The sequence below is a fragment of the Drosophila arizonae genome, chromosome 4 (assembly GCF_054131065.1).
Source record: "Drosophila arizonae isolate 15081-1271.41 chromosome 4, UAZ_ARI_1.0, whole genome shotgun sequence".
NCBI classification, from domain to species: domain Eukaryota; kingdom Metazoa; phylum Arthropoda; class Insecta; order Diptera; family Drosophilidae; genus Drosophila; species Drosophila arizonae.
In genome coordinates this window covers 2,100,918-2,120,205 of record NC_142924.1, presented here as the reverse complement: position 1 = coordinate 2,120,205, position 19,288 = coordinate 2,100,918, and the positions used below count along the sequence as shown (strand labels likewise).

General features: G+C 42.3%; 8 protein-coding genes across 9 annotated transcripts; 3 read left to right on the top strand and 5 right to left on the bottom strand.

The window, feature by feature from the left end:
- The first annotated feature begins 1,208 nt into the window (after positions 1-1,208).
- On the top strand, positions 1,209-2,259 carry LOC108612761 (guanylate kinase). The gene has a single exon (XM_018005758.2). It carries the CDS (start codon positions 1,394-1,396, stop codon positions 2,063-2,065), a length of 672 nt encoding a protein of 223 aa, XP_017861247.1. The 5' UTR covers positions 1,209-1,393; the 3' UTR covers positions 2,066-2,259.
- Positions 2,101-2,980, bottom strand: LOC108612767 (uncharacterized). Its single transcript, XM_018005764.2, has 2 exons — positions 2,539-2,980; positions 2,101-2,453 (listed from the first exon to the last, which is right to left on the bottom strand). Exons 1-2 carry the CDS (start codon positions 2,786-2,788, stop codon positions 2,407-2,409), a joined length of 297 nt encoding a protein of 98 aa, XP_017861253.2. The 5' UTR covers positions 2,789-2,980; the 3' UTR covers positions 2,101-2,406.
- A 96-nt stretch (positions 2,981-3,076) lies between these two features.
- ND-13B (NADH dehydrogenase (ubiquinone) subunit ND-13B) lies at positions 3,077-3,863 on the bottom strand. Its single transcript, XM_018005761.2, has 3 exons — positions 3,703-3,863; positions 3,385-3,546; positions 3,077-3,322 (listed from the first exon to the last, which is right to left on the bottom strand). The coding sequence occupies exons 1-3, from the start codon at positions 3,721-3,723 to the stop codon at positions 3,131-3,133; spliced, it is 375 nt and encodes a 124-aa protein (XP_017861250.1). The 5' UTR covers positions 3,724-3,863; the 3' UTR covers positions 3,077-3,130.
- Positions 3,864-4,138: 275 nt separating this feature from the next.
- On the bottom strand, positions 4,139-6,708 carry NijA (Ninjurin A). 2 transcript variants are annotated; one of them, XM_018005757.2, is made up of 4 exons: positions 5,742-6,708; positions 5,103-5,163; positions 4,526-4,899; positions 4,139-4,452 (listed from the first exon to the last, which is right to left on the bottom strand). In XM_018005757.2, the coding sequence occupies exons 1-4, from the start codon at positions 5,811-5,813 to the stop codon at positions 4,273-4,275; spliced, it is 687 nt and encodes a 228-aa protein (XP_017861246.1). In that variant the 5' UTR covers positions 5,814-6,708; the 3' UTR covers positions 4,139-4,272. The 2 variants fall into 2 exon arrangements, with proteins under 2 accessions (XP_017861246.1, XP_089323764.1); XM_089467638.1 differs by having other exon boundaries at positions 4,526-4,818.
- Positions 6,709-6,923: 215 nt separating this feature from the next.
- On the top strand, positions 6,924-9,809 carry pst (pastrel). Its single transcript, XM_018005713.2, has 7 exons — positions 6,924-7,167; positions 7,251-7,429; positions 7,498-7,632; positions 7,788-8,323; positions 8,378-8,467; positions 8,531-8,700; positions 8,862-9,809. Exons 1-7 carry the CDS (start codon positions 7,070-7,072, stop codon positions 9,712-9,714), a joined length of 2,061 nt encoding a protein of 686 aa, XP_017861202.2. The 5' UTR covers positions 6,924-7,069; the 3' UTR covers positions 9,715-9,809.
- LOC108612741 (protein ST7 homolog) lies at positions 9,644-12,051 on the bottom strand. The gene is made up of 2 exons (XM_018005722.2): positions 11,913-12,051; positions 9,644-11,836 (listed from the first exon to the last, which is right to left on the bottom strand). The coding sequence occupies exons 1-2, from the start codon at positions 12,049-12,051 to the stop codon at positions 10,386-10,388; spliced, it is 1,590 nt and encodes a 529-aa protein (XP_017861211.1). The 3' UTR covers positions 9,644-10,385.
- A 403-nt stretch (positions 12,052-12,454) lies between these two features.
- On the top strand, positions 12,455-16,083 carry HIPP1 (HP1 and insulator partner protein 1). Its single transcript, XM_018005708.2, has 6 exons — positions 12,455-13,666; positions 13,723-14,234; positions 14,290-15,020; positions 15,092-15,302; positions 15,370-15,519; positions 15,583-16,083. Exons 1-6 carry the CDS (start codon positions 12,601-12,603, stop codon positions 15,730-15,732), a joined length of 2,820 nt encoding a protein of 939 aa, XP_017861197.2. The 5' UTR covers positions 12,455-12,600; the 3' UTR covers positions 15,733-16,083.
- Positions 16,084-16,310: 227 nt separating this feature from the next.
- On the bottom strand, positions 16,311-19,163 carry LOC108612736 (uncharacterized). Its single transcript, XM_018005712.2, has 2 exons — positions 18,983-19,163; positions 16,311-18,892 (listed from the first exon to the last, which is right to left on the bottom strand). Exon 2 carries the CDS (start codon positions 18,885-18,887, stop codon positions 16,551-16,553), a length of 2,337 nt encoding a protein of 778 aa, XP_017861201.2. The 5' UTR covers positions 18,888-18,892; positions 18,983-19,163; the 3' UTR covers positions 16,311-16,550.
- Between the last annotated feature and the right edge of the window lie 125 nt (positions 19,164-19,288).

The window sequence follows — 19,288 nt, the reverse complement described above, 5'->3', positions numbered from 1 at the left end:
ATTGGATTTATACATAACATATGAATAATTCATTGATTGATAGTCTATAAGCAGACAGCCCCATTTTTGAAGGGGCCTAACGCCCCCTCGCCCAATCTACACCCCTGAAACTCAGTTCTTTGGGGCTGTACAAGTTTAGTTTTCTATATATACATATATAATTATATGTATATATATACTTATGTATATGCAAATATTTTGTAATCAATTTTTAATATACGCATTTTAGTTTTTAGTTGTAAACAAATTTTTAGGGCTCTAATAAATTGCACAATAATTTTAGTTTTTGCCAGTACATAAACTATTTCATACAAATATACATACATGCATACATATACATACATTATGATACAATTTAATAATTTACTAGACTCAATTTATATGATCCCACTTCAAAGACGATAGTACTGTTATTTAGTTGATCTTAACTCGTTACAAACCCCGATTCACATATGCATCGAAAACATCAAATGCCGTTAATACAATATTGTACATAAAATATCCAAATATATATATATACACATATATATACTATACAAAACCTAACATACCAAGAATACAGGTTATCCAAAGTTTTCAACCATTTTCATGGATATGCCTTTCGAACAACTAAAAAGAAATGAAAAACAAAAAGGGATAAATTGAAAGCACGTAATATTGACTGAAATTTAGCATATTTTGTAGTATCTCAATGGACATGCATCAGCTTGCATACATTAAGAACGAAATTAGGCACATTTTCGGCAAAATAGGCTTTATATATATATGGAATGAGAACGGAAACGGAAACCGAAGCGGATGGAAATGGGAACAGGAATAGAAACAGAAGCAGGATGAAGGTTACATTTAGGCGAATCATTCGGAACACACAAACCAAAATTCATTTTTGGACATGCGAAATCAAATTGTGATCAAATTATAAAACGTAAACAAGAAAAGTGAAAAAATCCATAATAATTTTTAGCTAAGTTTAAAACACGCATTGTAATTCGAATTCAAATTAATAACAGCCGATAACGATAAGCAAAACACGAAAAGAAAAAGCATAAAAAAAAAAAAACAAAAAACAACCGCAACATTAACAGCGTTAGTTTCAATGTGTATGTGTTTGAAATTCTATGCTAACTAAAAAAAAATATAAGATATGCATATAAACAGTTTTTAAACCAAGCTAAACTTGTATTTCATTTCGCGCTCGATAACATTAACTGTGCGATAGTCATAATCATACTCATCGCAAACAGCAATCGTACGCCGCCACAATGTAATGCATACATTCCATGCCATGCTTGCACACGCGTCCATCACTAATTGAGAGCCCAACAAAGTTGCTTAGCAACGTTGCCCATCGACGGGTTAATTTAGCCAAACTAGTTAGCTTTCGGCCGCAATTATGATAAGCTTTTTATTCATTGTTAATCGTGCGTTCAGCAGCGCCAGTAGCACAGTGATGGCACAAGCAGCTACTGGGCCACGTCCGCTCGTGTTGTGCGGCCCCTCGGGCTCGGGCAAAAGCACATTGCTGAAACGTTTATTTGCCGAATTTCCGGATACGTTTGGCTTCAGTGTTTCGCACACCACTCGCCGGCCGCGCGAAGGCGAGGAGCATGGCGTCCACTACTATTTCGTGGACCGGGACGTTATGGAGCAGGCCATCGCCAATGATGAGTTCATCGAAACGGCAGAATTCACTGGGAACATGTATGGCACAAGCAAGGAGGCCGTGCGTGAGATCCAGAACCAGGGCCGCGTCTGTATATTGGACATTGAACAGAAGGGCGTGGAACAGATCAAGAAAACCGATCTCAATCCCATCTTGATCTTTAACAATCCACCGACTATCGACGAGCTTGAGCGACGTTTGCGTAAACGCAACACCGAAACGGAGGAGACGCTGGCCAAGCGGCTCAATGCGGCGCAGGTGGAAATTGAATACGGTCTGACACCAGGAAATTTCCACAAGATCATACACAATGTGGATATCGATGTTGCCTACGAGGAGTTCCGCGACTTTGTCGTCGAAGAGCTGAAGAAGCAGGAGGCGATGGGCGTGCGCTTCAATTAGTCTCAGCTCTTAATTTGATATCTTCACTACAGGCATTTAAACTTACTCAATTAATCCGTATTTATTGTGTGCAATTGTTGTTGTTGTTAATCTTAAGCAGAAAATTTGTAAACAATAAAGCAAACAAGTCCAAGAGGCTTTTTGCAATTACAATTTAGTTGACGAACTCGAATACAAACGCAATCGTAGCAAAAGGTCAAAGTGTTATCAATTAAAGCAAGAATGAAAAATGTGTAGAGCCAGCACGCAATCTGTAGATATGCCATTGGGAATCATCCATTAGCCATTAGTCATTTGGTAGCAAAGCCTTTGCACATTTGTCATCCTTCCTCCTTACTCCATCAGCTGAACACAACACGCACTCCAAGACGCCAATCCTGCTCGGAACCTTTAGTGTTTTATGGTTTAATTTTGATACGGATTGCTTTTATAATCGTGATGTAGATGGAGGCGTGCTTGATAGCTCGCGTTACCCGTTTGCAGGCTATTGACGCGATGCACCACTCGAGCGGAGCCTTCGATCTTGGTGCGGCTGTCCGCACTGCTCCACAGGCCGGCTATCGCCTCCAATGCCAGCTCCGTTTCGTCCTCCTTGTCGTCGTGCTCTGCGGATAGCGTTAAGTCGATTTGACGGCGCTCACGAAGGCCAATCGATGGAGCCCCAGCCGCCAATCCAATGCCCAAGATTAATAACAACAGCAAACAGATGTGAAGAGCTCGCATGTTGGGAATATACTGACTATGCTGGCTGGCTGTCTGATCGATTCATGCAAATCGATTAGCTTATCTCAAAGAGGCGGGACTAAATGGCTCGACTAGTAATTACCCTAAGTTGAACTCGAAATAGAGCAAGTGCCGAGCATGGTTTGATCGATTCAGTTCATCATTCTCTACGATAATACTTATGCTTTCTGGAAATTATCACACCTCCTTCTTCTGGTAGCATACCCTGAACATCTTTACCCATTCTGAGCATGTGTATTTTACAGGGTATACAAAGCAATCTGAAGCTAGATTTCGACCTTAGCTTTTATTGCATACAATTCAAATAAATGTGTTAATTCACTAGACTTTGGGTTCAAGGATTTGTGCTGGGGGCCAGTCCCATTGCTTGGGTGGCGCTGTCTGCACCAGTTTCTCCCACGGCTTCCAGCCGAGCATTTTACGTGCGAGAATCAATTCGTTCTCGGCCTGTACGATCAGCTCCTCCACCTGGCCGCAGCCCACAGACTTCTCCAGTGCGCCAATATCCTTGTTCTATACAGTAAACCAAATAGAATACAATAATCATTATCCAGTTGTCAACTAACTGAGCTCACCTTTGCCACAGCATCCGCGCGCTGCTTGACTATCTGCTCAGTGTATTTGCGGTAGGCAGCATCCTGTGGCATTTTGGACACAGCACGCAGAATCTTGCCGTACAGGGCGGACAGTGTGTGGTGCGGGTTGGTGGCCACGGCCAAACCGGTCAATCCAGTGGACTGCAGTAAACAAGGATTTTATTATTATAATATTCAATAGTCTTATATTGTACAATAAGCGCAGGCAATCGATGACATAACCATAACAAGTGCACCACTGGCACTTAACACAGTTGCCATAAGTATGACAACAGCTTGAACTAATTAAATATTTACCGCTTTCAATACTTTTGCCATGTTATTTACACAAACTAAGCTGTAATTTCACAAAATTCAGCTAAAACCAAAGACAAAATATTTTGACAAAAAGTCAACAGCCAGGGCTACTACGAAAAATATGTACTATAACAAGCAGGGCTGTTTGCAGTTGAGATCTCATTATTGTTCAAACCAGTTATCGATTGAATGCTCGATTGTTATGGCGCGTAACTTAAAGTATTCAAAAAAACACCGACTTGTTGACATGCGTTTACTTTCTTTTTTTATATTAAAGCATCATACAACGAAATGACAAAAATTAATTCAGTATATATTTTCCCTACTCAGCGAATCATGTTATACCAAAAGAAATAATTGCATAAACTTACTGAATAAATTGGTTTTGTTGCGATCCCTCACTTGTTTAACCAAAGTTTTTAAGAGCAACTTAACGTTTCAGATTCATTTTGTTTTATTATCACAATAGCACTAATATATACAAGTGAGAAATATGAATTTTGAAAATGTTGCGAGTATTGGTCTAAACATACAATTTATAGAGGACAAAATTAATTCTATACTATCAGGCTAAGTTGTAGTTGGCGGCGTGGCTTCGGCCACAGCAAAAGCAGATATTAAAACGTTGATAACGGTCACAATAAATATGCCGATGACTGTATAATTATTAATTTTGTTCGCACGACATATTTCGCGTTCATCCTTAATATTGTATCTGCCATTCCATATAAGGCCAACGCCGACTGCAATCTGAAACGAACACAAAGCGTCAATAAATAACCGAAATACAAATTTGGCAATATGCATATATGTATGTATATACCTGAAATATAATGCTTAATGATATAAAAATTAAGCTGGGATAAAAGTACGGATGCTGTCGATTCGTTTCCAGAACATAACGCAGCTGATTCGCATTGGCCGAGAGCAGCGCCAGATCCATCATACCCTGAGCGAGCGTCTTCTTATGCTGATAGGCATTCACATCCGGTATGGGTGTTTCCACGCCATTTATGGTCACAAAGCCGGGACCATCATAGCCTGGAAATGTAAAGCTAGGACGGCGGCCTCCATTCGGTTGAGGTAAATTGGGGCGGAAATTCTCGCCTCCATTACCTAGCAGGCCATCATCCACGCCCGCATTAAAGCCATTCGCAGAAGGACGTTCATCATCATCATCATCATCGATTTCAGGAACTGTATTGAACAGATTTGGCATTCAGTATTACGAAGTTATGATTTGATAGATATATAGAAGCATCTTACACAATTATTTGTTACGGGCGCAAAGTTGAAAATGTTTATTTTAAAGCACAGATTGGTGAGAGAGCATTGAAATGAATGATTAAGTTATACTTCAGTTAGCTTTTAGGTCTTAATAAATGATGTAAACTACAAACCTGCTCGAGGTATGCGCCCTTTGCGTCCATCTATATCGTCCAAGCCCTCATTGTGATTAACCTTTAAATAAAAATACATAAAAATAGTACAAATAATCTTAATTAAATCTCATACTTAAGATTTAATGTATATAAAACTTATTATTTTATGGCTATGTGCAATAAATGCGACCGTGTTTTTTACGCTTTGTTTACAAAGCTAATCAAATGCAAATATATTTATATTATTTACCAAAGCTTCCGTCATAAATGCTGATAAATTCATTTCTGTATGCACCATATATGCTTATGTATTTCCCATTTCAATCTCAGCGATTCATAATTTGGTCCAGAGAGTGACTAATCAGGGTTTTTTTTCTCCACTTCTCTCTAAACCAATATATTTCCCCAAACAATGTGTGCACTTTAATTATCAGCTAACCCTCGCTAGGCTGTATATACATACATATATACATCTATATGTATATAGTTCCTACTTGTTATTCTAATATACATACATATGTATAGTTGATTGATGTTTCAGTTGCCAAGTCAAAAATTAATGTAAACAATTTATACGCTGCTTTCCCGCGCTTTGTTAGTGTTAATACCAATTTTTAGCTATTCGTATGCAAATGTAAAAGACGGATAAAAACTTACTTGATTTTTAGCTGGTGTTTTCGGATTGGCTACTGAGTCCATCTCAAGCGTTATCTGCTGTAGATTGCTCATTTTTACAATTGATGAGCGTCTTCAATTGAGATCGGCAAGAATTTTAACGATGAACGTTTTTCTTTGTTTGTTTTATCCGTTTATGCTGCTTCTGCAAATGATACAAATCGCTTCGAGCGAAAAATCGCGAGCGCTTTACAACCGCCTCGTACGCTATTGGCTAAACAACTGTTCGGACAGAGAGATAGACTTTCGGTACATAGCCCCATCTCAAAGCAAGGCGAATTCGCTGCATTACACGATTATTCACTCGCTCCAATCTCTCTCTTACACTCTCTTGGAGCGGTACCTGTTTAATGTCCAGTTGTCTGGCGGTATTCATGATTAATTTGCTCGCTCCCTCCCTCTCAATCTATTTCTCATTGGATTTTTAAAAACTGTAATTCTCTCCCGATTCTTGAATGGTACTTGATTGCGGGAAAAAGCTCTCTCGCAGCCGAACATGCTAATGGCATGCCGACGCACGCCACACCAGGGGAAATTCTACTTTTATAATGGCAATCTATAGTATATGAACGATTTCTGAGAACCAAAAAATGTATGTACATAAGTGCATTAATGCAAGTTATTTGCGTGCAGTTATAGATTTTAGTAAGAGATAGATAATTCAGGGAAATAAGAGAAATTTGGGGAAATGTCAGGGCTAAAATGAATATGAACTTAGTCATTCATGGGGGCGACCGACCGTCAGAGTCGTTGCCAAAAGAAATTAATGCCAAGTTCAACGTCACAGAATCTAAGAAAGACCGTCCAAAATATAAACACGAATTGTGGTATTTTTGGCTACGTCAAAAACCGGTCTGGAAATGTTATGATTGTACATACATATGTACATACATACGTGTATATTTATCTATATGTTATTAAAGTATCTTGTGTGCATTTTTGTACTTATATTTACATGCAGAAAGTGCGTCTATAGAGTGCCGAGATGTGTATGTATATAAATGCCAAAAACAGTTTACTTTATTTCCTGTTTCATTTTATTTACATATGTAGATAAACATGCAGCTTTAACGGATGTTTCAATTCAACTAATTCGATAAGTGCCATGAGACTAAGCTGTCCTATGCAAACATCGATTACAAACTAATCACAACACTGCGTATTGATCATATTTTTGGTTCGAATGCCATCGCTAACAATTGGTTCACATGAAAAATGACGTGATCGCCGAAATATAAGCAGGTGCTTCCCAGAGAAACACCTCATTCCCGGTTAAATCGTAGCACGTAGCAGTTGTGGTAGACTTAATAATGGCAGGACAAGCTTCAAATAATAGGCGCACCATACGTGAGGTGCAGCAAACCTTTGCCGAATCCCTAGGATATGCCAATGAAATTATTTGGGACCTGTAAGTAGTGCGCAATTAGGTTTCTAATTGTGTGTGGAAACGCAATACGCTTATCGCTAATATGCCGTTTGCAATTTTCAAAGCTTATCCGCCAACCAGGCACATATTTTGAAGGTCAAAATCGAGAATTTAATACAGGATCCCGTTGTGCCGGCCGGACTGAATGCAGGGGAGAGAGAAAAAGCGAAAGCTAAGGTAGAAAAACAAAAAGCTGCCAATAAAAATATGCGCGAGATTTTTTTCAATGCCATTTGGTCGCAGCGTAAGTGTTCGCCTCTCGATAGGGATAGGCATAGAGTGCATCCTTGATATGTCTGTTTGTCATTGCAGGAAAATACAGCAATCGGCAGTCGCTCACGTCCATCTTCTATGTCATGGTTGCCACCGATGAAACGGACCACACGAAAGCAGCAAGTGCTACAGAATGGTCCTGTCATCCCGTTGTTCGTGTACGACGTTGCATTTGTAAGTTGAAAAAATGAGGAGTGTCTGAGACGCACGCATGATCGATGACTCAACATCCACGTTGTGTGACCTAATTGAATGACAATTTAATTCACCTCATACATATGTACTTATTCGATTTCCGGCCTAATATATAATCTTATTTATGATTGCAGCAATCAGCGAAGATAGCACAAATAGCTCCGATTGCTGCATGGTCTTTGTGGACGATCTGGGTCGGGTGTATCAGAACTGGATGGCCTATGTGGAGGGTAATGAGTTGCCCAAGGGTATCATGGTTGCGCCACGACGAGGTGTCTACAATCTGATCAATAATGTGGTTCAGTTGGAGACATGGCTAACGCCCGTCGCAACTACCAGGAGAAAGGTGCTCAATGCCATGGATACGACGACGGCTGTCACTGGCTTGGCAGCAGCTAGTGTGCCATTGTTGGGCTTACTGGCTGTGCCTATCGCTGGCCCAGTTATGGCCGCCGCCGGGTTCGCGGCTCTAGCCTGTGGCGGCTATGGTCTGGGTCGGTCAGCCTCCCAGCTGGTTGATCGCGGCACCCACGAACAATCGATCAGCATAACCGATCGCACGGCCCGCAATCACTGGCTGGGCGTAGGAGGTGGCACTGTGGCCTTGGGTGCAGCAGGCGCGACGACCTTGCTGACTGCTGCAACCAATGCGGGCAGGGAAGTGGGAGCCGTAAGTATTTCAAATAGCATACCTAAACAGCTGGGTAATTGTCTTGCTTCACAGATCACCCAGCTGACGGTCAACGGCATGAACATCTCCAGCATTATGATATCAGGCACGGGCTTGGCCAACGGCATAGTCGATCTAGTCTTGGTTAGACTTTCATTTGATTTCGCTCATATATGTTTTATATAATGTCTTTATAATTTCCTGCAGAAATATATGGATGGCGACGATATATCTGCCATGGACGCTCTGCAGCTGTCTGCCTCGCTGGTACTGTTCACGCACAGTGTCTACAACTTCAAGCTCGCGTCGACCATAATCAATGAGACGACCAATAATAGAATTGCCACTTATCGCGAGACGCTGAGCAATCGACAGAGGTACATATATTATCTTAACTGATATTCTAACTTCCAATCTTTTTATCGCATTTAAAGCAATTACCTAATAGGCAATCTAATCTAATCTAATGTATAATCTAATATGATATGCGATTTACAATGTGAAAAATTTTAAATTGTATCAAATCTCTCCATTGCAGGCGTATGTTTGACAAATTGTCGAAGGAGACGATTCGCACGCGCGGCGCTTCAACGGGCAAGCTGGACATCATTCGCAATGTGAACGAGATGCCCTCACGCAAGGAGTTCAATGATCTCTACAAGATCAATAAGCAGTTGAACCAGAAAGGCATTCGACCCACCTTCGCTGCAGATGGCCCGGGATTGATATTGAACAACGAGGTGAAGACCACTGGAGCCGAACTGCGAGCGAACTTGCAGCACAATAAGGGACCCGATGTGCTTGGCAAGGTGACTCAGCCAATTCCAGAGAGCCACAAACTGAATGGAGTGCGATCTACGCCGGCCGCAGCTCTCAGAAGTGATGCCTGGCTAAGCGCACCAACAAATCCAACGCTCGCCAATCAATTGGACCGAACCCACAGCAATTATGGCGAAGGCATTGATATATTGAGACTCAGCAATCTGGTGTGCAATGGCGTCATGATAGCCCTTTCCAGCTATGGACCCTCGATATTCGAACATATTGTGAATGCGGAGAGCTTCGAAACTGCTCTGCTCTCCTTGGCGGACGTTCTGCCAGAGGATGCAATGAAATTCATACTGAAAATGACAGAAATATTCATGCGAGATATGTGGCAAGATCTATATAATGTACTGCATTTCTATCTGCCCAGCGAAACGGTGCTCTATCACATTGGTAAAAGAGTTTTGGACAACTACAGCGGATATACGATTACGCAGCTGCATGACAAAGTTTCCGATATATTGGCCGGTGTTCGCAAATACTTTTTGTCACTAAATCCGAATAGTTATGAATCGCGCCAGAAGTGTGATGTCTGTCCGGGCTACTATAGCATATGCGATCTATAAACTGGGCACAAAGCGAAAGAAACCAAGGCACAAAGAGCTTAACACAAATTAAAGTAACACAAATTAAATTTGTAAATAAATATTCAAATATTCAATTTTGTATTTGCTTTTGTTATCTTGTTAAATGTAAAACTAATTGTATAAAATAAAAACTTAAGAAGAGGAAAATACAAAGCACACACAGTACATCAGCTAATAATGAGGTGCATGCTATGTACATGCTCTACTGGATGGATTACTGTCGAAAATGTTGTTACGATCTCTGAACTAACAGATATATATATATATATCTATCTGTATGTATACCTTGTATAGCTATAGGAACGAGTTTTCATGAAAGAGCTGAGCATTCATTCATATTTGTTTTATTATTTTGCACGAAACACAGACAAAGATCCAAAATATATATGTATATATATATATATAGGTATATATATATATATATATATATATATATATATGTTTATAAGTATGTATATGCATGTTTTTGTTTTTGTAGTTGAGTTAATTTGTTTTCGGGCAAAACTTTGGATGCCTAATCCTTGTGATGCCCTATTTTATTTTGAGTGGGAAGTGTGTGTTGTCGGTGTAATTATATGTGTGTGTCTGTGTGTAAGTGTCGAGAGAGCGGGTGTGTGTGTGTGTGCGTTGTGGCTTTCGTTTTAGCTAAATTAAACACGTGACAATTGCTGGAGCAAGTTGCACGGCCAGAATGCCTCGATGCGCTCCTTGAGCAACTGTATCGGATACAATATCCAGGTAAGTACGGTCTGTGCCAGCAGCCCCATTGGCTCCGGGTACTGGTGCGTGAGCAGGGCTAATAGAGCCGTGAATGAGCAGAGACCAGCCGTGAACAGGATGAAGAAGGGTAATTCCTTTTTCGGGTAGACGGAGACCTCATGGAAGGCCGGCAGCAGCTCACGATCGGCGCACTCGGTGCACGTCGGATATGGATAGAAAAGATGTCCGCGCTCCAATGGATGCGGCAGCATACGGAATGTGCCCTCCCAGGTGCAATGCAACAGATTCAATGCCCCCTCCACCTGTTTCCAGTGCTTCAAATGGAAGAACGCATACGCCAAGGCCTCCGAGTCGCCACGCTTCAATATATGCTCCGGCGGCAGTATCAATGGCTTTGTCTCCAGCAAATATTTGGGCACATGCGGATTGAATTCAACCGCACGATGTATGGCTTCGACGGCGCTCATCTCAGCCGGACTCAGGCCACGCTTCGATGCAATATCGGGTGAGAATTTATCAGCAACGGCGCGCGCCTTAAGCAATGCGGCTGTATAACAAATTGTCGCTGATTTGGGCAGCGAAATATCATCGTACTTGGCAAGGATCGTTTGGCAATCGGCGTATGCCTGCATCTCGAGCAGTGTCTCAATCAAGTTCTCATGTATGTTCAGCACACTCATGATCGAGGGTATCTCCTTTGTTAGATCGCGAAACATTTTGGCCGCCTCCTTCAGTTTTCCCAGCTTTCGGGCGCACATGGCCAGGCGCCGCTTGATATAGATCAACACATTCGTATCCCTGCGATGCACACCGTCCGCTATGGAGCCCTGGTGCTGTGTCGCCTGCGACTTCCTATAATTAATTTCGGCTACTTTGAGTGCTGTCTTGAGTATCTTCTCCGCCTCCAATATGGTCATAGCCTCCTCCTCGGCTAGGAGTATGTAGGCCGGTGCACATTCCGCATTTATTTCAAGCGCATTATGTGCCGACTTGATACGCTGCATGGGATTGCGTTCACGCCACGCCGTCTGCATTATTTCATACTCCTCTTTGCCAGCATCGCCCTCGCAAGTGAAGAACGTCTGATGATCCTGGGCACTCAGATTCATGTCATAGTATGTCAATGGCTCCTTGCTGGTGGCCCAAAAGAAGCGTTGGTACTCAGCGCCACGGAAGAGATTCAATGGATTGCGCCACACTTTACACTCAGGTGTGCCCGAGCTGTTGCCCGAATTGGAATTGGCTCCAGAACCACCTGCCCCACCATTTGAGCCACAACCACCATTGCTGCTGCTGCTGGAACCACTGCTGCTGCTGCCATTATCCGATTGCGCATCATTGCCATTAATCCAGGGGCTGATGTGATTGATCGATACTTGCTCTACAAGATAAAAAATGTTCCAATTTTTGCAAAAATTCTACAATTTAAAGAAGAGGAAAAAACAAGAAAAACTTACCTATGAACGAGGTGCCGTATTTGCGAAAATACCACCATTCGAAAATAAGTATTAGGCCTGATATAAGGCTAGAAGTGCCAGTTAGTGCCACATAAAACTTTGGCGTCAATGTGCTCAAGAACATTGAGGAGTCCCACATCCTTTCGTCCGTCTTGCCAGCAAAAATTTGGGACACAATTTTTGTATATTTTGCCGTTTAGCTTTTGGCTGTTGTTGTTGTTGCTATTGTCGCCGCCACGATCGAGCGGTTTGCAGTGTTTGTCGCTAATGCTTAAAGAATTTCTACTCAGTTGATGTTGTCTATGTTTCTTTTCTTATTTAAACAGCGCGTGAAAATAAACAAATTTACCCCTCTTATCAATCAGCGTTTATCCTGGCTGCAGATGAGATTTTTTTCTATAAAGTATTCATCGGAGTGGTGTGGGGGGTAGCGACTAGAGCTGTCAAAATCATCGTTGTCAACTATCGATATGGATATTTCACTGCTAGTATTTTCTTTAAAAGAGTGACCAAATTTTTCGATACATTTCCTGTATATCGTATATATTTGTTAATGGTAAATTCATCACTATAAAATGGCCGCTGTTGCAGCAAGTGCATGAAAAACTGAGAATATTAAAAACTTGTTCAAGTGCATAGGAATTTAAAAACGTAACTACATTAACAGATAAATAACAGCACTTGGGATATGGCCGAAGTTAATGACACAGATTTAGATGTCCAGCAGAAGCAAAATGTGGCAACAGCATCAGAAACAAACAGCATAGTAAAGGAAGAAGAAGCAGAAGCAGAAAAAGCGGTCGCATCAGAATCCAAACATGAAGAAAAGAAAATTTTGAGTGACGATGGTGGGACAAAAGCCGATAAGCTTGATGAGTTGAACTCATTGGAGCAGGAAATAGCCAAAATGCACAACATACAACATTGTACAGAATCAGGCCAAGATGAAGAGAAGAAGGCAGAAGGGAACGCTGAAGCGGGCAGCAAATCAGAAAATATTAGCGCGAGCAGCCAAGACGGACAACTTAAAGATGATATAGGAAAGGCTAAACGTTGCACTCCTGTTATCAAAGCGCATGCCAATGAGGAGTCAGAGCCAGCAACGACATTGGAGGAAGTTGATCTGATTGCTTTGTTGAAGGGCACCGATCAGGAGCAGGAGCAAGAGCAAACAGACGTGCCACAAAAGGCCAGCATTGAGCTGGCGTTAGCTGAACTAGATAATGTCGGTGTTACGATCGAGGGTGAGGGGCAATATGAGATCATGGAAATCGATGATGGAGACAATGTTAGTGGGCCCAGTCCTGAGTTATTGTCAACTGCAAAAAGCAGTGCAAGTGCCTTGAAATCCAACTCAAAATTTGCTGTGGGTAAGACTAAACTGTCTCCGGAGCAAGCCAGAGCTGTGGCACTGGAGCAAATGGCCGATCTGAAGGCTAATAAAATGCGTCGCAAAGAGTTGGCAAACAACAAGCAAAAAGAGCAACAGCAGCAAAAGCCCCAAGATATAATCAGTTCGCTGAATGATGATTGGAACGAGTATGATAGTAGCAGCGAAACAGCATCCAACTCCAATGCAGTTACCAACGAAATGCCTGCCTCAAAGAAGCCGCTCGTCAAGAAGGCCAAATCAACAATAGAGGTGCCTCATATGCTGGGCAGTGTAAAGGTAATGCTGAAATCCGTTCAGCCAAGAAGCCTGGAAAAGCCAAAACCACCTGCAGAGCAGCCCATCATCAATGCAGAACCCACAGGTAAGACTTTTCTATATAAAAAGGTTATGGCAATTAATCGAATATAATGTTTCTAGGCTTCAAACGAACGCGTATTATAAAACGTAAAATTATATGGGATCCAGATGTGCCTGAAACGCAAAAGTCCTTTGCGCAGTATGCAAGTCCAAAGCCCAATCCGAATGCAATAACAAATGTACAAACAACTATATCAACCGTAACAACTACAAGTACAACAACAGCAGCAATTGCTAAAGCAAGCAATATGGAAGTCGTGTCAAAAAAGGCACGACCTTCAACGCCGAAAGAGCCACCGAAGGTGTCTGCTAAACGTTCCGTTACACCCGCCAAATTGGCCGAATCGAATGTCGCTTCGCCACCCAAACGTCGCTCACAAACACCGAATGTGCCCAATGGGGCAGGCAGCCAGGCCAAGAAGAAGAAAGTAAGCGAAATCGATCGACTGATGGGCGATGAAGGCGCCGCCAATATGATGCAAGCTGTAGAGCGTGAGCAGCGAGAGCTAAGCGGCGGCGAGTCGGCCAACAAACCGCTGATGCGTAAGCGATCGCTGACACTAACTGGCAGAGTAAGCTGTAGAAATTGCACAAGTTTATTCAGTATTTTAAAACATTCCTTTGCAGCTACAAAAAGCAGCAACTGCAACTGCAGTTGAGCCTACGAGCACGCCCACGCCCACTAAAAAGGAAACCCCACCTAAAGCCGGAAAGCGAAAAGAGACGGGCAATAACTCAGCTGCCGTTGAAGCCGTCTTCACAAAGGCAGCAAAGCCACGTCCATCCGACTCCTGGGATTATGTGTACAAGCAACGTGCCAGCGAGGAGTCCATGATAATGCGCCGACGCTCCAATAGCTCGTACTCCAGCAATGCCTCTGCAAATCGCTCATCATTGGATAATAAGCCCGCCACAGTGGCTAATTTATCAGACGATGCGTCCGATGCAGCAACAGTGGATCCGTCGTTTATATTCCTGAAGCCTGAGAATAAAGCGAACCAAAGAAGCGATGGCGCAGCCGCACCCCAAACGCTGGCTAATGATCTTAAAAAGGGAACATTGCAGGCGAAGGAGCTAAAGTCGGCCAAAGTGGAGCTGGTGACGTTGCACAAGCTGGAGAAGGTTACTCAACTGGTGATCAATACGCAGATGGGCAAATCGGGCTTCACATACAAAGTGCAATTGTTGCAAAAGCTCAACGAAATACTAAACAAATTGGCCAAAAGCAACGATTGCAATACAGTGCTGCTCAGTGTGCAGGGTCAGCAATTCTGTCAGGGAATCGATTGCCAGGAGCTGCTGGCTGCCACGGTTGAGAAGCGTAAAAATAGTGCAACACAATTGGCATTGGTGTTAAAGTGAGTTGCGGATTATCCGAACTATATATTCTACCTATACATATTGTAATATCTAATTTATCTTCCAATAGAACATATCTCCGCACTTTGGCTACATTCCCTAAGCCTTTGATCGCTGGCATTGTCGGCAACCTGAAGAATTTGGGCGTCATGCAATTGCCATTGTTCGACTATGTTTTGGCAGCCGACGATTGTTGCTTTGAGACGAACTACGCAAAGCTAGGACAGCTGCCAGAGGGCTATGCCTTCTGGCACAAACACCAAAAGATCGCCACACAAGTTGTAGGTCTTAATATATAATTGCTATTAATTTTCTTTGTTAATTGTATTTTTCTATTTGTATTTCCAGCAAACGCGTTTGTTTTTGCTGGGCGAGCGTTTGCACACGTCGGACGTGATTGATTCACCGAGCAGCTTTATTGATAAAACCTGCAAATCGCGAAGCGTAAACGAAGAGGCTCTGGCAGTGGCTAAACTCATTTCCAACACCACAGCAGAGGTGGGTGAAGGCATCTGAATCATTATGAATACATATTTGAATAAATTTCATCTACTCTTACAGCACTATCGCTCACTCAAGAAGCTAAACCAAACGGCTAATACGGCGTCTCTGCAACGGCTCGAAGCTGAGTTTAAGATCATAACTGAGCAATGGTTATCGGCCAATTTTCAGGCCAACTACAAACGTTATGTTAATGATGTGGAATGCTAAGATTGTTGTTAAGCTCCCCTCAGGCTACCTATCAACGGGTAGTATGTTCTTTTAGAAAAAATACAGAAAAAAAAAAAAAAAAAAAAAATGAACAGTAAATAAAACCTGCGAAATTTCGTAACTAGTTAAATTTAGATCCAACATAACTCTCTATTCTGATTAGGTTACGAAATATGTAAACTGCATCGTAATTGTAAATGAATTCATAATTGTCTTGAGCTCAAATCGAGTATTATCGATTTGGGGCCTCATTTGACTCATAAGAACTTTTATATTATTACTTTTTAGTCTTTTGACATGTAATTTTCTTTGATTGTTAAGTAAATTTTTCAATTTATTTTGATATTCGAATCTATAGTGAATATTTTTTCTAATATATTTTGATTTTAATATATGTAGGCTCTTCATGTACATATTTTATTTTTAAGATATCGTGTATTTTGTTTCCCATCTATACAGTCTCATAAATACTCCGATATTTATAGAACTTTATCATCATCGATCCACTTCTATTCCATCTTTTTTAATAATTCTGAGTATCTTAGTTATTGCCTGCAGAATATTTTCATTTATACCAATTTAGAAATTGCTATTGCCATCGAGTGCTTTATTTGAGACTAGAAAAGTTTGACTATTTTATATAATTATTATTATAGTATAGTACAATTATTAATTGTTAATTATAAACGTTATGTTGTCAATGCAACTAGCAATTTAACTACTAAGTACTGAATCTCTTGTGGCTAATGTAGTGAATTTTAAATGCACATCTCCTCCAGCTGCTGCTGCTGCTGCTCCTCCTCTCGTTCGACCTCCACCTAGTTCAGTTTATCCTGCTCGTAATAGGCAGGCAGCTCGGACTGGATGCGTAGCAATCGCACATAGCTGATCAGTTTATAGTCAGTGTACGGATATTCGCTGGGCTTCACAAACGTGGACATGTAGGAGACCAATTCCTGCGAGCCATCCGTATCGAGATCTGCGATCAACATGGAGTTCTCTTGATTGAGCAAGTCGGGTTGACAGATCATTTCGTTGCGATCGCTGCGACAGAACTGGATGATGTTGCTCTGTGAGGTGTTCTGGATGCGCGTATCGGCGCCAATGAATAATACCAATATAACTGTTTCCGTTATCATCTGCATTTTATAGTTCTTCATCAGGCCGGCAACGGGTTTGCTCTGATTTCGAAACGTTTCACGTTTTTGTATCAGATGGAACAGATCGAATTCCTCATGCTCGGCGGGAAATTGATGATTGAGTGAATTCCTTTTAAGCCGTTGTTGCTGCTGCTGTTGCTGCTTCTTTTGCTGCTGCTGCTGCTGTTGTTGTTGTTGCTGTTGGGTCTTCGAGTATATCTTATCCTTGTTCTTCTCCTTTTCCTTTATGCTGTTCAGATTTTTGGAGCTACTGCTACTGCTACTGCTGCTGTTGGTGTAGTTGTTCATCTTGTCCACGCTGTTGCTGTTGCTCGCCGGCGGTGGTTTTGCCTTGACTACGCTGGTCCACTTCCAGAACTTGATGACAAAGCCAGACATCTTTGACTTGCTGTTCTTGAAGTGCCACTGCGCTGGCGCCATGCCGTACATTGCGTTCTCCGTTTGATTGTACAGCATATGCCGGCGACCATCGCGCATTTCGCTCAGCTGCAATGTGACATTGCAGTCGGGGCATTTGCCACGATTCTCGAGGATCAGCTCCCTGCCACTGAGCAGATAAACGTTGCGCTGTGTATCCATTTGCTTGCGATGCTGAGCAATCTTGGAGGCGGGCGTCAGACGTCGACCCATCAGCGATTTGTTAGTGATGAGCGCATAGAGCTCGGCGAGGCTCTTGAAGCGCTGCTGGGGCTGCTGATCTGTGCTGGAGGTGCAGCTGTAGCTGATGTTGTTGTTGACGTTCAGCTGCAGACGGCTGAGCTTCTGGCAGTCGTGTATGCGAAAGCCCTCGCCGATGGGTCGACCTCGACGACCTGACAGCAGGCGCAGCACGTTGCGTGCCTCGAGTTGCTGTTGCGTTTGCTTTGGCTGTTGCTGCTGGATAAGCGTCTTGGTGCGCTGTTCTAGTGAGAGACTGGATATCAGCAATATATCCAACACGCCATCGCCATCAATATCGGGCAGTATGAGTGGAAAGTCGTACGCATTTAGCTTCTGTGCAGCATGATCCTTGAAGCGCCAGTGCCATTCGCCGCTTCCCGAATTAATAGCACCCACTTCGCCGTATTCTTCGATGACCAAGCAATCCGGCTTACCATTGAGGTCCACGTCGAGTAAGGTGCAGTCAATGGCCACGGGCTCATCTACTGTCTCATCGTACCATGCTACAGCGCCGGAGCTGCCAATCAGTGAGATTATGCCATTGCGTTTATGATTGTTGGGGCGAGAATCCGGGAAAAAGACATCGCCACGATATAGAAATATCAAATTGTTCTCCCAGGCACGTAAGCCAGCGACAACATTTACTCCTCCTCTCAGCTCGATCTTGGTATAGTTCTTAAACCAATTGCGGGTCTTTTGACGATCAATGGGCGCTGGACAAGCTCCAGTGCCATCTGCTGGGCCACAGGGAACGATCCAAACGAAGCCAACCACAGCGAACAGGCAGAGCAGCAGCGAGGCTATAAAGCAGCAACGTCTCTTCGTGGACATGGGCGACCGCTTCAATTCTGATTGATCCGATTGATGACCCAATATGGCGACATTATCCGCATTCGTTTCGTATTCAGCACCAAAATTGGAGAACTCAACGCCCACATTGCTGCCGGCATTGCTACCCAAATCACTGAGCATAACTGAGCGAAATGTGTTTTGCATATTGGTGGTGTAGCTGCTGCAGTTGCTGTTGTTAAATTGTTGTTGTTGTTGCTGCTGTCTTTGTTGATGCTGCTGCTGCTGTTGCTTCGATTGTGTATGTGGCGACTTTAAAGCTAATGTATTAGGTGGTATTCGAATGCGATTGCGTTGTTGTTGCTGTTGTTGCAGTTGCGATTGTTGCTGTTGCAGTTGCAATTGTTGCTGGTGTAGCTGATGCTGGAGTCGATGCTTATTAGCGTTATGTATTTCAATTTCTTCATCGGATTCAGAATCGGTCATTGCCTGACTTAGCGGCGTGTAGATACCTTGATGATTGGGCAGTGAGTCCGTGTGCAGCATTTTAGCTAAATGCGAGAAAAATCAATAAACCAATATACGAGTTAAACGGCGCATTCGAAATATGCTCCGACTGTTTGACATCTACAGCAACTAACCTTAGTTTGACGGCACAAGCAATTGCTGTTCACTTGCATCATCCACATAGCTAATGTTTTTAGCTTGTATAAATATTTTTAAAAGGAATAAGAACGTTGAAGTTAGCGCGTTTCGTTGACAATCAAATAAGAGTGTTGTAAGCTTTTAATTTGCAGCTGTTATCGATTGGTACAAACGATATAAAGTTTTAGTATTTTTTAAGCTTGAACTTCTATATCTTAAATCTGCCAAGCAAATGTGAATATTAATTATATTGGTTTTTAATCATAATATTTACTTAGGTGCAATATTATAATACATATCCG

Excerpts from the sequence above, each read along its gene's own strand:
- LOC108612741 (XM_018005722.2), bottom strand. The coding sequence starts at position 12,051 with ATGTGGGACTCCTCAATGTTCTTGAGCACATTGACGCCAAAGTTTTAT. Across the intron at positions 11,837-11,912 it reads ATACGGCACCTCGTTCATAG|AGCAAGTATCGATCAATCAC; the intron begins GTAAGTTTTTCT and ends TTTATCTTGTAG.
- LOC108612736 (XM_018005712.2), bottom strand. The coding sequence starts at position 18,887 with ATGCTGCACACGGACTCACTGCCCAATCATCAAGGTATCTACACGCCG.
- ND-13B (XM_018005761.2), bottom strand. The coding sequence starts at position 3,723 with ATGGCAAAAGTATTGAAAGCG. Across the intron at positions 3,547-3,702 it reads TGGCAAAAGTATTGAAAGCG|TCCACTGGATTGACCGGTTT; the intron begins GTAAATATTTAA and ends TGTTTACTGCAG. Across the intron at positions 3,323-3,384 it reads GCGCGGATGCTGTGGCAAAG|AACAAGGATATTGGCGCACT; the intron begins GTGAGCTCAGTT and ends TTTACTGTATAG.
- HIPP1 (XM_018005708.2), top strand. The coding sequence starts at position 12,601 with ATGGCCGAAGTTAATGACACAGATTTAGATGTCCAGCAGAAGCAAAAT. Across the intron at positions 13,667-13,722 it reads CATCAATGCAGAACCCACAG|GCTTCAAACGAACGCGTATT; the intron begins GTAAGACTTTTC and ends TAATGTTTCTAG. Across the intron at positions 15,303-15,369 it reads AAAAGATCGCCACACAAGTT|CAAACGCGTTTGTTTTTGCT; the intron begins GTAGGTCTTAAT and ends TTGTATTTCCAG.
- pst (XM_018005713.2), top strand. The coding sequence starts at position 7,070 with ATGGCAGGACAAGCTTCAAATAATAGGCGCACCATACGTGAGGTGCAG. Across the intron at positions 7,168-7,250 it reads AATGAAATTATTTGGGACCT|CTTATCCGCCAACCAGGCAC; the intron begins GTAAGTAGTGCG and ends CAATTTTCAAAG. Across the intron at positions 8,701-8,861 it reads ACGCTGAGCAATCGACAGAG|GCGTATGTTTGACAAATTGT; the intron begins GTACATATATTA and ends TCTCCATTGCAG.
- NijA (XM_018005757.2), bottom strand. The coding sequence starts at position 5,813 with ATGAGCAATCTACAGCAGATAACGCTTGAGATGGACTCAGTAGCCAAT. Across the intron at positions 5,164-5,741 it reads AAACACCAGCTAAAAATCAA|GTTAATCACAATGAGGGCTT; the intron begins GTAAGTTTTTAT and ends TTTTATTTAAAG. Across the intron at positions 4,900-5,102 it reads AGGGCGCATACCTCGAGCAG|TTCCTGAAATCGATGATGAT; the intron begins GTTTGTAGTTTA and ends TGTTCAATACAG.
- LOC108612761 (XM_018005758.2), top strand. The coding sequence starts at position 1,394 with ATGATAAGCTTTTTATTCATTGTTAATCGTGCGTTCAGCAGCGCCAGT.
- LOC108612767 (XM_018005764.2), bottom strand. The coding sequence starts at position 2,788 with ATGCGAGCTCTTCACATCTGTTTGCTGTTGTTATTAATCTTGGGCATT. Across the intron at positions 2,454-2,538 it reads CGTCAATAGCCTGCAAACGG|GTTCCGAGCAGGATTGGCGT; the intron begins GTAACGCGAGCT and ends AAAACACTAAAG.